This window comes from Pongo abelii, chromosome 8 (genome assembly GCF_028885655.2).
Source record: "Pongo abelii isolate AG06213 chromosome 8, NHGRI_mPonAbe1-v2.0_pri, whole genome shotgun sequence".
In the NCBI taxonomy this organism is placed as follows: domain Eukaryota; kingdom Metazoa; phylum Chordata; class Mammalia; order Primates; family Hominidae; genus Pongo; species Pongo abelii.
In genome coordinates, this window is record NC_071993.2 from 82,165,078 (window position 1) to 82,183,078 (window position 18,001).

The 18,001-nt window shown below is 39.2% G+C and overlaps 1 protein-coding gene across 2 annotated transcripts in view; it reads right to left on the reverse strand.

Moving 5' to 3' along the window:
* Positions 1-18,001, reverse strand: part of ARID5B (AT-rich interaction domain 5B) — a 200,429-nt gene that overhangs the window by 31,418 nt on the left and 151,010 nt on the right. Inside the window, 4 exon segments of one of the 2 annotated variants that reach the window (NM_001131797.1) lie at positions 6,010-6,062; positions 7,989-8,190; positions 14,304-14,416; positions 15,819-16,006. In NM_001131797.1, coding sequence (NP_001125269.1) covers positions 6,010-6,062; positions 7,989-8,190; positions 14,304-14,416; positions 15,819-15,822 — 372 coding nt within the window. In that variant the 5' untranslated portion in view covers positions 15,823-16,006. 2 annotated transcript variants of the gene reach the window in all.

Consider the following 18,001-nt stretch of genomic DNA (forward strand, 5'->3'; position numbering starts at 1 on the left):
ACTTCACACAATTAACCATAAGGCAAGATGGAAAACTGAGCAGACTACACCCAAGTAAAACAAACCAATCTAGGTGCATGTGAGATTTAATCTCACTTTGAAGACATTTGAAAGTTATTTCTCCCTAGTGTAGGTAAGACCCAAGAGACTCTGTGAAAAGCACTCCACACCTACTATGTTCATAAAATTTTCATTGCTTATAAATATAGTGGTTTTCAAACTGTCTTTAGAGGACGGGCGTGGTGGCTCATGCCTGTAATCCTAGCACTTTGGGAGGCTGAGACAGGTGGATCATCTGAGGTCAGGAGTTCAAGACCAGCCTGGCCAACATGGTGAAACTTCGTCTCTACTAAAAACACAAAAATTAGCCAGGCGTGGTAGTGGGTGCCTGTAATCCTAGCTACTCAGGAGGTTGAGGCAGAAGAATCACTGGAATATGGGAGGCAGAGGATGCAGTGAGCCAAGATCGTGCCACTGCACTCCAGCCTGGGCAACACAGAGAGGGACTCTGCCTCAAACAAAACAAAACAAAAACCAACAAAAAACCAACAACAACAAAAAATTGTCTTTAGAATCCAGGTAGCATTTTAAAGGTAGCCTAAAAGTAACTCTCCACACTGCCCACCTGGCCAAGAAGACTGGTCTGGTGAGTGGAAAAATAATCTGTCCCTTCCACAGTTTTATTGGAGGAAAATATCCTGTCACTTAAAAAGAGTGGAAAATCACTATTTTAACTCAAGACATGCTCTTGGAGCCTTGATTTCTCTATCTTTGAGGCTGCAGGAATGAAATAATTCTGGTATTTTTGCAGCCTGGTGAGGAAATAGGTATCAGAAATCTTTCGGACTTAAGCTCTTGCAATGGTTTAAGAATGTGTAGGAAATACAAAGTCAACAGAAGAGTTTTCCTGAAAGCAATGTTGCCTGGGCTGTTCTGAGAAACAGCTTCTTTCTCAGGACACCTTGAGGGCGGACTGAATTCAAGGAAGATGACTTTCTTTTCCTGGTAGTACTCCAGGAACTGGAGCCTTTCAAAACTACATGACATCATCTTTGGCCTGGAGAATTTTGAATTTAAGCAAGAGGCTTTGCCTGTCCAGAAAACTAGGGTTAGATTCAGAGGATGTCTTAAAAATGATGTCAAAGCCAGAATTTGATGTCAAAGCCTAATCCTTTCAGCAAGGAAAGAGGCTTCTTCCAGATGAAAAACAATGGCCCTGTCTCACTGGTGGGAGGAGAAAGGGTTGCTAACTGACATTCTTAGAAGGCACCACTGTGTATCACCCTGTGCCTTGAGGACAAGATGTACTCAAGACCCATTTCCCAACTCTACGTTCTCTCCAGATATTGCCTCTGGCTTGCCATCAAGTGGTTAGCCAAATGGAAATCACTTTAGCAAACCACCGCCATATGCTGCATCCTGGTAATACCCCAAGCTACTCTTCCAGCATTAATTGCTTCACCAGACACTGAAGTGAAAGCCTCTTTAGTTCATCAGCAAAGATTTATCCAGCTCTGCCTCTTCAAATGTAGGTGATCCATATTCTAATGTTTGGAAGGAAAAGTTGGGTACATTGCAAAGGAAGGGTCTTCGTTGTCAATTAATCAAAATGCCAGAATATTGTTTGGTAGGAAATCAAATCCATTCAATATATTTATGCTCTCTCAACCTAAGGATGAAGAAACACTCTATACATTTCCAGCAAAGGCAGAAGAGACTGAGAGAATTGCATATAGCCATTAGTCAAATGCTATAAAGGCTTACAATGAAACTTCTGCTCCTCTTTTTTTTTTTAAATTCAATTTGATGGTTGTGGAGGACTGAAATGAAATAATCCATAATCCGCAATTCAAACCAGAAGGTTTGGAATAGTTTATAACCACAAACAAAAACAAGCCAATTAAGATGGCCTCTTTTTATAACCAGAAGGGATTCCAGAGAGATGTCTTTATCCAATCACAAGTTAACCGCAGAAGCAATACATCTACAGCTTTTATACTTGCAGTTTTTTACTATTATTGAATATTTACATTATCCATACTTCTTGACTCATCTCCTGAATTCACACATTTTGTTCTCAAGAATCAGATAAAAATCTCAGCTAGTAATTAGTACATCTGGTAAAGCTCATGTTAGATACAAAAAACAGACTAAAAGATGCTACAAATGTTAAATACACAGAACAGACTAAAAGATGCTACAAAACAGACTAAAAGATGCTACAAAAGGCAGGTTATCAGATCCTTTCCCCAAAACATTGCCCCAAATATGTAGGAAGCATTTTAGATTAGCGATTGCTAGGAATGGAAAGCACAAAGAATAATTATTTATAAATCTCTTTCAGTAACGCTACAGAGGGTGAGACAATTATGTACCAAATTCTCAGTGAGTCAGAATTTGAAGAAAGCCATGATGATCCCATGCAACTCATTTCACCTCCCAGTGCCTCAGTTTTCTCGCTTGTAAAATGAGGCTATGAACTGGGGCACAGCAGGCATACTTTTTTTTTTTTTTTTTTTTTTTTTGCACAAAGGCCAATTTGAGAAAAATTAATTTGAGAGTACTACCGTTCTACACTTCCCCTCATTAAAAATAAAAATAGTTTACTGAGTTCCAACTTAGACTACCATTTTACCAAATGCAAAAATACTGGTCAGAAACTCTCTGCTGCTCTTGAGCCGAAGGAATATGAGTATTCTAGCCTGTTTCTGTAGTAATGGCATGAAGAAAAATCTTTGATACTTGATTTAGAGAGGGGTCACATTCTGAAGCTAAGAGCTATGGGAAACAATTGGCTAAGTGTTACTTATCACTGTTATCACTGGATTTGAATTAACATCACCTGGGCAGCTTAAAAGAAAAGGATTCTCTGCTTCTCAGGCCCATGCCCCACCACAATTTATATCTTGGGGTGGGGGTCTAAACAACCACTTAAAGTTCTCCAATAAAAACATGAGCCCTATTTTTGAGTAGCTTTTAGGAGCCACTGATCTAGAAGACTCTAAGATCTCTTTTGAGTTCTAAATGACTACAAGTCTACACTCGTTTCTGATATCAGATCATGTCAAAGATAAGTGTCCTCTAGTAACTCTGTGATGACAGCTTAAGCCTTCAGACTTTGGATATTATTTGTACATCTCCCGGACTGACTTCAAAATTCAATGCCCATTGAACATCTCACAGTTTTATTAGTCAAAATATGCCAAGAGAAAAATGTATTCTGTACTTATAGGAGGTTCAGAAGCTTAAATGTAGAATGGTGGTGGCAAACTTAAGCATATGCAGGGCCAATCTATAGCATGAAACATTTAAAAAGAAAGAAAGAAAAAGGAAGAAGGAAGGAAGGAAATGAGGAAGGGATGAAGCAGAAATGCCTTTTAAAATTCTGTTCATGACCAGATGGAGAGCAGATGCCAATTTGATCTTCCATATTCCCCAGCCCCAGTGAAGGGGATCAGAATATGTCACCCCTAAATTATGCCACGTTGGCATAAAGATTATTTTGAGATGAGGGCAACAGAGAACCAACAGATGCAGGAAGAGTTCTCTGCCCTCCCCTTATCTGCCTATCTGCCTAAAAGGAGGGCATAAATTTCCCATTGAGAAGGCGCCCACACAGTACCAGAAAGAGGAGCGACTCTTATCACCAGAGATGGGGAGCTGGCAACTTTCCGTAGTTCCCACAGCCTAATGAATAACTTTGGGGCATGGCATGGGAGGGCATAGCATCTGGGGGCTCAGCATGAAAGGGCCTAGCATCTGAAGGCCTAACATCAGGCAGCTACCATCGGAGGACTTTCCTCACTTGGTTCTATCTTCTCTCCATCCTTCTCTCTAGAAATTTCCCCTCAGGGCCACTTGTCCCAGCCACCTCGTCACTCTATTTTATGTTTTTCAAACTCTCCATGCCCAGCTTTATTCTACCTCCATAGATTTTCCCTTATTTGATTCATTCTCTCTTTCTGGAAGGCATAATCCATCATTCATGTCTAAATTTTATCCATTCCCCAGAATTCTTCCCAAATGGCCTCAGAGCCATCAAGCCTTCCTTCTCTCATCTCTACGCGAGTAAGTACTTTACCTGTGTAGGGCACTGACCTTTTTCCACCTTGTTTGATCATTGTTGGCTCTCTTGGATGGTAAGCAATTTAAGGACTGAAATTACTGGCCTGACTGAAACCTTGCATCTAACAGTGTCTAAAACAATGCCTCATACACATAAGGTACTCAGTAAATATGTGGTCAGGTGTTTTGCTAATTGTGTGGTCATTCATTCATCCGACAAAAGGATAAACACTATTTGTTCAAAGAGTACTGCAAATGCCCTGAAATTTATTAAAGTTTCTTCTGTACATTCTACATCAATTTGCTGTTGCATGGAAAAAAAATCTTTGTGAAGATACAGAAGACACAAAAGCAGGAAAAACTGATTCTGTGAAATTGTTGGCACTCTCCCTATCAGTGAATAACAAACAGTTCCAGAGTGTGAAAAGACATTTCATAATATTGTTCAATATCATATAACTATCTGCAGTCATAGTTCATATAAAAATGTATATTCCTATTCTAAACATTAAAAGCTAGACTTGAAAGTCTAGCCTATGGGGTTGACTTCTACGTTTATGAGACTAACCCTGAATAAGATACCATTTTTTTTTACATGAATGAGGGCTATAATTAGCTCAAGATTTTGCCATAAACTATGAGCTACAGTGGCAAGGAGTTCATATCCTGATCCTATCAAAAGACTCAACTAAGTGAAAAATTACAATTTTTACATAGGTCACTTGATAAAATAAATATTTCAAGTAAATTTATGTATATGAAATGCACATTTTATATGTAGTCCATGTGACTATATTTCTTTATAAATATGTATACATACCCCATATATGAAACATATTACAAGCACATATTATTCATATCAAAGAATTTTTAGTCAGAATTCATAGCAGATAGCTCAACAGAAAACACCAGATTATCTGAACCACATAATGCTTGTCCTCTTTCCCCATTCCAAGACCCGTACATCAAACCATTATATTAGTTTGTGGAACAATGTGCTTTATCTGGCAAGAAGCACTGGTTATTACGTTTGGGCTAAAATGAATTTCATTTTCTTGACTTTGTGTGTCTTACTGTAATTTTACTATGGTACAGAGATATCACAGATTACTTCTTAGGGAATGAAAAAATAATTTCTTATTCAATTGCAAGAAGAAACTACACAACTTAATCTGATCATTGTGTGGAGGAGAAAATATTCCCAATGACGACATCTTCCTATGTCAATTGATTTTATTACAGATGTCATCTCTGTGGGCTATATTTATGCAGCTCTTTCTTATTTAAAGATTTTAATCTCAGTTTGTTGCTGTAATGTTTCATTGGTTCAAAATACATGCTGTAAAAATCTGTGGCCATCAAATTTTCCTGTGGGCTAAAAATAACCCATTGCTGTCAGTTAGAATTAGCTGATAAAGAGTGTCAGAGCCTGTTCTGAATAAGTTTGATAACTTCCTGTTTATGCAGCACTGACCCTTGTCTAATAAAGCTTCTTTGCTCTAGAATGAGAGGAGATTCTGCTGCATTCTATTCCTTAATGGCCAATACTGATTACTTTTGAAAGCCTTTAATACATTTCCCATATTAGACATGAACAGATGTCAAGTATGTTGCCAAGGGAAATTTCTTTTATGCAATCTTGGCTTGTTGTACAATAATAGCCCTTTCTCAACATGGGAAAAAATTACAGACCCAACTAATTTCCCTGACAGGGGAGAGTTACATATGTTTTCCACTTGTAGTTTTTACGACAAGTTTACAATTTTGCCAAACCTGGAACTAATTGGGACTGTTTCCAAAGCGGCCCAATAAACCCCCAAAAGTGTAGAGCCATTTGAAAAGGCAGTCAGTGATGGTTTGCCCTTGCATGTTCTCCATTTTGGTCAAAGAGAGGGGAAAAGTTAGATTGCAAAATTATTTCATTTAAGTTGCTTAAACACTTACTGTTTCATATCCTCCCAGTTTTTGAGCAGCTTGAAACATAGTCCAAAGGTTAACTGTTAGAGGGACAATAAGTATTTAGATAAGCATTGCATTAACATATTTCCAAGAAATGTCAATTAAAACATTTTTTTTCAATGAGAAAGAGAAAAAAAGAAATACTAACATACCCCAGAGAGCTAAGTTCTTAGGAAACAATTTGCCCAAAGGGCATTCGACAACAGAATCTATTATTACCACTTAAAACATTTCTTAAGAAACAGTCATAAAGCTACAAAAATGGTTCTACTTTTAGGATAAAGGCAAGAGTTTTAGTCCTACTGTCATCAGCAGAGCAAGAGAAGCTAAATTAGATGTCTTTGGGAAAAAGTGTGGGCTCTCAAAACTGGGGTTGGTCTTGTTCGACCCTTAGAAAGACGCCATTGACTAAACAGTAATATATAGAGCTTCTCTCATATAAGAACGCTCCATAATCAATAAATAACAGCCACTTTAATATATGATTACCTTCTTAATAGAATGTCTGATGGCAGCACTATATTAAAGGTTCATACAGTATTTCACCAACATGTGGTGGCTGGCAGTGAGTAGGAAAACAAATATTTCACATGGAGGCCACAGCGATACAACAGATAAAACGGAAGGAAGACATTCATTCAGAGAGGAATTGAATCATGAACCCGCATAGTCCCCTAACTGGCCTGTGTGATGTTGCAAATATATTTTTTTCAAACAGATTTTTCTTTGCAGAGTTTGTATATGTTTACGCTGTTAAACAACTATACCAAATTGCTAGCAACCCTGTTCATTTATACCAAATACCATGGAATGGGACTGCTATGGATTTGATTTTTTTACATGAGGGGAAAATTGAACTTCAAGTGATTCCTTGGTAAGGGAAATGAAGAATAAAATGATTTTTATTTTTAAAGGCTCTTTGACACAACATGTTTGCAAAGCCTCATTGAACCTTGCACTACTTCAGAGCTATCAAGAGCCCTGCCTCGGCCTTGATTTAATCTGAACCAATGCATAATGCAACAAAGCTGTTCATAGTACATTAATTTTACTTCTATTTCAAGCAACCAGTTTTCAGACAAACATTGTAATCATTCGTAGTTATATAAGTTTATAATGGCTGCGAGTGTTCTCTTGCAATCAGTGCCAGTTGCTATTAGGTATGTAAATTGTTATGTAAAACACACAGGTTTGACATTCTTCATCAAAATGACACATGGTTTTAATCTAGGAAGATACGTTTGGAGAAAATACTATTTCAAGCCAGAGGCTCATTGCTTTGTGCACCACTAAATCCAGACAGAGGCAAAATATATATTCAGTTGCAAAATCAAGGCAGGATCTGGATTTCTTCTCTTTTGATTTGGAATTCTGTTTGGCTATGAGTTTCCCGTTCGCCTTACAAATATACAATGACACTTACATTTAAATGTACATGTCAAAGTAATTCAAAATTAGCCCTTCTGTTCCAATTTGTGTATTTATTGTTTTCTCTGAAGTTGGATTTTTGTAATCTTTTAACACATTTGGGGCTTAGGAAACATGTTTTCTCTTTGTGGTTGTTTTGTCCATCTTTAAATGTCCTCCTTTTAAAAGCTGTTTTGTTCACAGGCAACATCTGTGCCTGATAAAGCTGCGTCATATTATTATCTCACAAGAAAGGCGTCACAGACACTCAAGATTGACAAAACAGAAAATGAGAAACTTTCAACATGTCTATTTCCAGTCATAATCAGTGGATTCAAGCCTATAAATATCTCACTGCAACTGTCCCAGAAGGGAACAATGTAGCGGAAAAAGGCAGGGAAAAAATTCTTGGCCTGGAACATTTATGGATTTAGTATAAACAGAGAGCACTATCCCCAGATTAGGATTTCAACATAATCCTGAGTCAAAATTATTTTTTCCAATTCAAAGAATCTGAGCAGCTCTGATAATTCAGAAACGAAAACAAGTATACTCACTCTGTTTAAAACCTAAATAGGGTATTCGTTCTATCGGCGTTTTCCTTTCTTTCATGTATTTATAAAGTGCCACCAAGAAGGCTTGTTCATCTGCCCTGCACTCTTCACCAATGGCAACCTTTGGTTTTTCTTCATTTGGGACTTTTTTACAGTTATGGTTATTCTTCGGCTTGGTCAAGGCTGACCTGGCCTCACATTTCACCTGGAAAAGGGAAAATATGCCACATCAGACGAGGCACAGCCCTAGGATGCTTACCAAGACATAGCTAGTGACAGAGCCAGCGACACTTTTCAGTGAGTGCTAAGGGTGAACCAGTAAATTATCCCGCTTTTAATAGCTTTTCAGAGGCATCACTGAAGATGAATTGTCTGAGGCCAGGGGATGTCAAATTTCTGTAAAGGGTCACATCGTAAATATTGTAGGCTTCTGGGTCATACAGTCTCTGTTGCAACTATTCAACACTAGTAGGACAGCAAGCATCAGCAATATGTTAACAAATGGGTGTGGCTGTGTTCCAATAAAACTTTATTGACAGAAATTGCCAGCCAGTGGGTCACAGTTTGCCAAACTATGCCAGCATCTTTTAGACTCCTGACAAGTATGTTGATGTGAAATGAGAGATAGGCTTTGCATCTGGTAGAAACATTCTTTTGTCTCTCTATATTAATACATTTTATTTTCTTAAGGAGAAGCATCAGTTAATGTCCTTGAACAAACCCTGCCTCCTTAACAAATAGTACCATATTTTATACTTTGTATCAAAATGAAAGGCAAGTCTATTTCTTCGTAGTAAACCATTCTTGTTGCTATTCTCTCCAGCAACCTTGAAAAACAAGTCAATACCAGCAGATGCTGGCATCAGCAATACCAGCAAGGCCTCTGCTGTTTGCCACCCAAGGGTGATGCGGGGGTACACCCTCAGTAGGAAACAAAAGATCTCACTGTTTAATGAGGGCTTCTTGCTTTATCAGTCAGCTCTAAGAATAAGATGTTAACTTGCCACAAAAGAAAGAGTAGAGGTCAGCTAAAAACCCAAGAAGCGTGAGTATAAAGCTCCATAATTAAAAAATAAAAGTCAGTAAAGGCTCCAGATGTTCTTCCTTCCACACTATAGGCAGATAGGGAACTTGGCATATCGAGCGGCTAACCTAACATTCCCTCCTCACTGCCATGTTCTACAAGAGGCCTTTGATGGTCGTTAAATATAACGCTAAGTTGCTGAGCTATTTTAATTGTAAAAGGGGGAAGTACAAAGGGTCAGACTCTGAGTTCAAGTGCGCCCATGGGGAATGTATACATTCCAATATTCTTTACATGTCCGTAACTGACATCGGGAGAGAAGAGGGCAAGTGCTGGGGAAATGTTATGAATAAAAATGTCCCACATATTCTACAATGCTGTCCATCACAGGATTTCGAACACTTTTTCTTTCCCTGCAGCTCCTCCTTCCTAAGCATTAAGAACATAAAAGACTATGCTTATTTAGTAAAGGAAAGTGCATTCTCTGCAAGTGTTCTTCATTGCTTATTCTCTCAAGTGAACACATACAGTTTAATATCTTTCTACTGGTCCTGCAAAGATAAAACTTCCTATGAAACTGATTCAATGGGGCTTCTAGGTAAGAGTTTAACTTTTAAGGGGCTGTGGAAATGGGACTAAAACAATTTTCCCATGTAGATTTTGTACTCTCTAACATTATATTAAGGTGAACATCCTGTGAAACTTTATGTTGTCATCATTTTTCACTGCCAAATTTTAGCTGTTGGATCTAAAGTTCTGATGAAATCTATAATTTAATGGCTTCTTGAAATCATAACATCACTCCAGTTTTAATTTGTATTGCCTCCCACCCCTTCCTGAGTGTTTCCTGGGCAGCCAGGCTCTATTCTCAACACTGTTTATGTGTTATTTCATACTCACAACCCGAATGAGGTAGTTATTATTTTCGTATTAGAAATGAGGAAGCGGAGGTAGACAGGATGAGCAGCATGTACAACATCACAAGATCATGCCCTAGTTAGTAAGTGGGGAGTCTGGAATTTAAGCCCAGGCAGCCTTACTTTAGGGCTTATGGTTTTAAATGTTATACTTTTCTGACACTCTTAATACAAATATTAAATTGGTAATCAAAACAAACTTCTAATTAAAAAGCCTATCTTATTACCAGGCATTACAAAACCTACCACTTAGAAATGTGACTTATCAAATGAAAAGTAAAAGACAAATCTAGGGAGTTTCCAATGTGTCAAGGAGCTCCATTCCTTCTATTGTATATTGAGCAAAGGGGAAAGAAATCAGTTTTCAATTGAGCACCTACAATGAGCTAGATACAGTGCTGTGGGCTTCACATACTCTACCTTAATGTTCCTGAGAATTGTAAAAGGGAGATATTTAGCCACATTTTACAGTTGAGGAAACTAGAGCTTAGTGAGGTCATGTATGGTTTGGAAGGGGCAGACCTCTGGGTTTAGAACTCAGGTCTGCCCCACTCCAAACCCCAATCTCATAACATAAAGGAGTAAATCTCTCAGGTTTGTGTATAAAACGGACTGAGTCTTAAATTTGCAGTGATAATGGGCCAACTACCTATGTTATTAGGTCAGAAGAACCACTGTTAAAAGGAGAATAAGGTTTGAGCTCCTTGGTGTGTAGAGAGCTGCTTAACCCTCTTCCTCATCTGTGCAGAAACACTCAGAAACAGAAAGAAGACACAGAGGGGTGCATGAACCAGGTCCAAAGTAACCCAGACTCCCTGCTACATAGCAAAGGCTCCAAATGAAGCCAGGCTGCTGCCTACTGAACTCTGTCCTGAATCTCAGTGGGCTTGCCAGCATGCTGCTCCTGGGGAGGCCAGGTATTTAGTAAGAAGTGAACAAGCGAACAGAGGCTTCTTTTCTTGTTCTAGCTTGATATATATGTATTTTTTTTCAGTTAACATAAATGAGCTCTTCAGGGTATTATTCTGATTCTGGGTAGGACTAAATCAAGTTCCTTTCTATATGTTTTTACATTTACCCAAAGCATTCTCAGCATTTCAATCTATTAAATTATTACAGTGCAGGTGGTAGTGGAAATGGGAGCTAGTCTTCATGTTGACCTAAGAAAGCCCAACCTTTTGATGGTGACAGTTAATTACTAGATCTGTTTTTCCTGACCTGAACACCATACACCTGTTGAGTTCACTAAGTACTTTGGGGTTTCCAAAATGATTGAGGAGGTGCTAATTAAAGAATCAAAATTTAACGTTTTCAATGATCCACCACCTATTTGATATTAACCACATCCTTCCACGAGATTGAGTTATAACTAATCCAGCCTTCAACTGGGGCAGTAAGATGTGCTGAACCAGCAATACAAAAAGCTAGAGTTCTAATCTTGGTTTGGTTGCTAACTTGCTAGCTGACCCTCAGTTTCTTTCTTAGTAAAGCAAAAATGATAATCCCTGGGAATAGTTCTGAGGACCAAATGAGAGGAAAAATATTGAAAATAATGAAAGTATCACATTTGTGAAATATAGAAAGTATGTTTATGGTTTAAATGAACACACTTCCCACCACAGTTTCCTTTTTTGTGTTCCTTTTAGAATATAAACCACCTGTAATACACTTCTGCCCTTCAGAAAATGCATATGGGATATTAAAAATAATTTGCCTTCTATCAATGTAGGCCTTTTATTAGGGTCCTATGCCATGAAGATTTCTGTTATAGATCACTCTATGAAAGGCCTGGGCCTCAGGTTCACTGCTTTAAGATTATTCCAGAAAAAATGGCAGGATTTGGGCTGAACAGAGTCATGATATCTTCAAAGAATTGGTAGTTTCCTCCCCACGTGACACTTGCTGTCTTTGGAGAGCCATGTAATTCTCTCTCCCTTGGAAAACATGGTCTTGCAAAGCTAGTTTTCATGTTCTCATTGAGGGAGTGCAACGTTTTGATGGCAACCGGCAAATCACTTGACTTATTTTTCCAGTCATGAACACAACAAACCCAGTGGGTCCCACTCTAAGAGCTTTGCTGTGTGGAGCTGCAATAAGTTGGTGCTTAGTTAGAAATGGTCTGTTTGAGGCATTTTTAAAAAGAAACAGTCACATGGGTCTCGGTCACAAAGTCAAACAGCTCACTGTCCTCTAAGATGCTGCTTTCAATTCAACAGATGATTAGACGGTCACAGACTCATAATCTCTACTGTAGTGTTTCATGAGAAAAGACCATGTTAAGACACACATGCTTTTTAATGACTGTCCTCATCCCAGATGTGGCTTGTTCATTCTGTAGGGATTTTACATGCCTGTTGGTGTCAACAGACAAGCTCGTTATACTTCATACCTACTGATCTTTTTGCTTAAGTGGTCTTGCCAGACCCACTGGAAGCAGCCAAGGCATGACTGTAATCCAAGACTCTGAAAAGAGCCAAGCCATTAGACCAGTCCCTAGGAGCTGACTGCAGTATGACATTCATCTGTTCACCACTGAACACCAACGGTGGAAGAATGATCCATCTCTTTGTAAAGATTCTGACGGGCAGCACTGTTGCGGGGATGGAGTAAAAGCGTCACTTAGAAAACCCAGGACTGACTTCAATCCTTCTTGTTAAGAAGTCAGTGAACATCAAATACAGCCCATCTGTACAGCAGGCTCTTGTTCTTCTCGGCTTTGTGAACCCAACAGTGAGTTCTGAGCTGCCTTCCATGGAAAGAAACATTGGAGGTCTGCTCTTTCAGATCAATCGTATGAGTTCTGTAAAATTCTCAGAGGCATACCTTGGTGGTGATTCCAAGTGGCATGGGAAGGAGCTTTATCCTGCCGGGCTCAGGTACAGAATATGCTGGAGTAAACAAATGCTGTCAACCAAGAAGGATGGGCTGGGCACCAACAGAAGGCATGGGCAGTGCAAGCTCTGCTGAATGTTATGGTCTTAAAACCTTCTTGCGCCATTCTGCAGGATCTTGCAAACTACATAGTAGGGAATGAACTGTTCCTGCTGACATCCTTCAAGACGATGGAAACCAAAGTCCTAGGTAGACAGTTCTAGGGCTGAGGTGTCCAACTTACAAGAAAATGTCATTCATGGCATCCATGTGGAGTTAACTTGCAGAAAGTTAAACGTGCAAAACAACAATAACTTTAGGGAAAGAGATTTGTTTTCAGCCAGAAAATGGAAAATACACATTTCTACTGGTTGATCCCTTCTTAATCCTTTGGAATCTTAGAAGTCTGAAGAAATTCTAAGCAAAAAGTCCTTAGAATTTCCTAATGAAACAAAGATGCTTAAAGATAACATTTTTTAGAATGTAAAAGTCTAAGATGCACTTCATTACACTGGGAAGGATGTAGAGTACATGGCAGAGAAACAGTAAACTGTCAACACAGAACTTAACTCATGTTTTTTTTTCTACATCAGACTCTTCCAAATTCACCACTAATCAAAATGGTCCCATTTTCAGAAGTTTAGTTCTTTGATCTGGAAACTGGTGTCAGTTGAAATCTGTTCGTCAATTAAAATCCTAAAGGGACTATTGCTGTCTTTAGCACAAAAATAACACCTAAATGCAGTAAACAAACCATGGAAATCTGACCCAAGCCCACAAAAGCCAGAAAGGTAAGTCTAAAAATATAAAGTGATACTTTACCCTTTGTCATGCAAAATACTTCAGGCATGCATGCACTTTCAAGATTCCAAAGAACGCTTAGGCAAAAAATTGACCTGGGTCTTGAACAACAGCGTAGAATTTACTTTCATTCTATGTTAACAGAGATCTTTAAAAGTATATAAATGCTTGTGGGCATATGTGTACATCTAAATATTTTGCTATGTATCTTTAATTTTAGTCTAATGTAAATTAGAAGTGACTTTGAAAAATACATAACTAAAAAGATTAATTCTAGCTATTTCTAATTTCATCCTCTGTTAATCTCCAAAACACATTTAGATGAACACATTCAGAAAGAGGACGGTTCAGCTGGTCTATTTTTGACACAAGCAGAGTAAACTATGTCATTGTGTCACCCACTATGAAATCTCAGCCTCAATGACGTGGGTGCTTAATCATCTGTCCTTTACTCATAACAGGCCAAACCGGGAGGTAGGAAGTCTTTCTGTTGACTAATCAAAATGCCTACCTCCCCCAACCCACAGCAACCAGGGGAAGGGAGGTGGCAGGAACAGGCACAGCATAGAGCTTCAAAAGCTCTGAATACCAAAGTCAGATGCTGAATTGAAAACTGCCTCTAAGACACAGGCACAGAGCGATAAAGAGAAAAAGCAAAAATAAAAAGATGCAACGAAATGAATACCGTGGAGTGAATGACCGTACCTTGGCAACGGCTTTGCCATCGGAATTATTGTTGGAATCCTTAACACCACTGAATGAATCTCTTCTTTGTGGGCATGGTTTCTTTTTGCGTGGTCTGCCTTTAAGATTTGGCGCTGAAAACAAATGAAAAACAATTGATATACATTTTCATTTGCATGGGTTTCTTTATTAAAGATCCAGAATCTCACTACTGATCCCTTCTAATTGTTCAGAGAAATGTACAGATCTGTGGCAGGCAGCCCTCATTATTACATGCTTCTCTCTCTGAAGGCTTGCATATTGGTAGAGTATACATTTCTGTACATGTTTCCCAAAGCTAATCTATTTAGCTTTAACATATCTAATTAATATAAGTAACACGAAGCCCTTAGCTCTAAAGGATCATGAAAAGAAAAATGTCCTTCCACGTTGTTAGACAAGAAGCATTTGGGGCTGAAAAACTGAGCCAGGCTTTGAGCTCAATCTTTGGTTTTTGTTTTGTATCTTGCTTTCCGAAACCTAAGTGACATGCCTGCCCTTATGGTATCATAGTAATGAAATGTTTGAAAACATCTCTTTTACAAAATATTCAGAGACAAGGGCATTCTCTCAAATTACCATACAGATAAGTAGAGAGATAGCTATAGAGAGAGAGGCATTCACAACAGCAAGCTGGAAAATATTATTATATATATTTACTAATAATACTGCAACCAGCAAGTTTCAAATCTCAACAAATCTGGCAGATACATTTAGATCAGCATGCTGTCTTTTCCTTTTCAATATATTTTTATGAAGATCTTAAGGCTTATTTAATATAACATCCAAAGATTACACTGGGGTTAGCCTGATTCCATGGGGGTTACACTTTTGAAAAGACAAGATACAAATCAAAGTTCTAGTTCATCCTTGATGCTGAGCTTGTTCCTTTTAAGATCTACACAGAAAGTAGGGGGGAAAGGCTGCTGTTTTTTGAGAGCTATGACTATCCGGCATCAGCTTTCACATTTAACTTCATCAGTCACCCAAGTCAAGCAAAATTAAAAACAACCAACTAACCAACCACCCCTAGAATGACTCCAAGCTAATGAATTATACCCTAAACAATTTCGTTCAGACCTTTCAAGGCACCCACACTTTTTATTACTTAAGGAGTGATTATGACAATGTCAAATCTAAACAACATGAACCTTCTTAATTTTTGTTAATCTTACTTAGGCAGTTAACCAGTGGTTTTAGGACATTTTTACATTGTATTCATTTTACAAACACAATTAATCCTACTAATTTGATTTTCTCCTCCGGATAACAGTTTTACTGTTGGTGGAAGCTCAGTAAAGCAGAACTGCCTTTAAAATAAGAGAGGCAAAAGTTTAAAAAGAGGCTTTAGGGCTTAGGATCCCCTTCCCACACCCGCTCTCTCCTCTCATTCCCCTAAACGCTGGTCTGAAAGTCCATCCCAGAAAGCCAGCCTGGAATTACCAAAGGTAAACAAGCTCACAAACAAAAATCAAGCAAAGAGAAAGTAGCGATTACCCATTCCAGTCGACAAACATCTGCCTGACTGATGTCTGTGCTCATGAAAGCTACAGCATGTGACTGCTCCCCGGCCACATCCCTGGAAGTCTCGACTTGGTGTGGATGTCAGCTTCCCTCCGAATGCGAGCGGCGAGGCTCAGCGCTCTGCTTACAACTCCCCTCCCCCGGCAGCTCCATTACTCATGTAAACACACAGCAGTGACTAGCACCGAGTGTGTGGGATGAGCCTGAGGACTTTGCTGGAGTTGCCAGACTGGCAGGGAGGGCTCTGCTCTCTCCACCTCCCCGCACGGAGCTGGTGATTTCATCCGGCCTGTTTTGTGGATCCTGACCTCTTGCTCCCCTTGTCAGAGCACGATGCCACGTTCCATGAATTTGACACGGTCCGCAGCCTGGAGCCAGGGCATGGACTATTTGTTTTGTTTAGAAGACTTTGTGTAGCACAGAAGTGTTTCCACAACTGACCCAAGTGCTAAGACTTTAATGACCGCGAGGGAAGGATGTACTTTCAAGTCCCTTATCAAAATAATAGCTGAGCAGAAAGCTGACAAACAAAACTTGGGGTAGCAGGTCTCAGGCATTTCTTTAAAACAAACAAAACAATATCCCCTCTGTTCTAAGACTTGTTACTATGATCCTCCCTTCCTAGCATTTTCGTGAAAAGCACTTAAACCTAAAAGGCATTTATTTCTAGAAAAGCTTTCAAATCCCAAAGGCCTTTTCGACAGAACTTGCATCGAACACACTGTTTTTAAATAAAGGCAAAGGTTCCGGGAACTGACAAGAAGTCATCCCCAAACTGGGTTTATTTTCTCCATTCTTTGAGCTGTTTTCAGAACCCAGAGAAGCACATGTACTCCCCCAGCAGATTCTGAGAATTACAAATTTAGAACAGACTAGCACCTAATATTCTGGTCACACAAACGTAAACTCTAAATGGGATTTGATCAAGAGAAAAAGCCCTTTGTTCTTAATAAGGCAAGTACTTGGGTATTTCAGGTATGGTTAGGCAAATCCTGCCAGTCATTCAGGACTCAAAATCAAATTCTTCTCCTACTCTCCCCTCTGAACTTTTTTTCTCTCCTTCTCTTATGGAACATATCACTGTACTCCTTGTACTTTAGCTGTGGTTTTTGGCATATTATTATACCAGACTGGAGAATCCTTAAGGGCAAGACCCTGTGGGATGTGTCTTTTATCTGCCCAGCACAACACCCAAAAGGCTGCATTGCATAACATGCATTTGTTGAATGAAAAAGTGACTAATGTAAATAAAGATGCCCACATACTGTTCTTTCCTGTCCTCATAGACTGATCCCGCCAACCTCACACGTGGTATACTTGTCACACTGGGCACTTGTAAAACTGCATTCACCTTTACTGCTTATGCTTATGCTCTGGAAACATAAACTGGTGACTTGAGTTTGCACTGGGAATGGAGACAGGAAACCAAAGGCCTTTGGTATCTCAGTAAGGCTATAATCTAGTCCCCACATGCAATGCACAAACACCCTGAAGAGCACAAATATTCAAAGTACAGGGGGGAATGGAGCACAAAGGACTGGGCAGGTGCCCCTGCAATCGAATCAGAGACCTTTTGGATTCAGAAGACTCCAGGTAAAGTTTTGGTATTGAAGGGCTGGCTTTGGGGACAGCAAAAATTCTGGTCCCCAGGCCACATCTTTGTCCCTCTAGAGTCATAATTTGTCATTTGCTAGGTCAGTGAGTGAAAACAGGTGCATTATGGTGCACTGGTGGGCAGGAGTGGGGTGGATCTGTGGACTTTAAATTCACTCATGTAAGAGACAGCCCCACCTTCCAGCCACCCTGCGAGGACTTACACCTGCCCTCTGCTTGAAAGCTCAGTGCTATGTACTTACTGACAGAACCTAAATCCTAAGACTCCAGAATTAGACCAGCTCTTGTTCTTTAGGTGAGACTGATCTCTACCAAGAAAAAGCTCTGCTAGGGAGAGAGCAGTACCCTTACTGATAGCATATCTGGCTTCAGTCAGTTTTATTAGGAAAAAAAAACAGTGCAAAGCAACAGACATACTGTTACTTTTACACGTGTATATAATTCACTGGCCTGGCTTATCACAGAGTTCAGTAAATGCTCTTTGCATGAATGTTTTCAGTATTATACATGAATAATAAGAGTAGCTAAGTGAATAATAATAG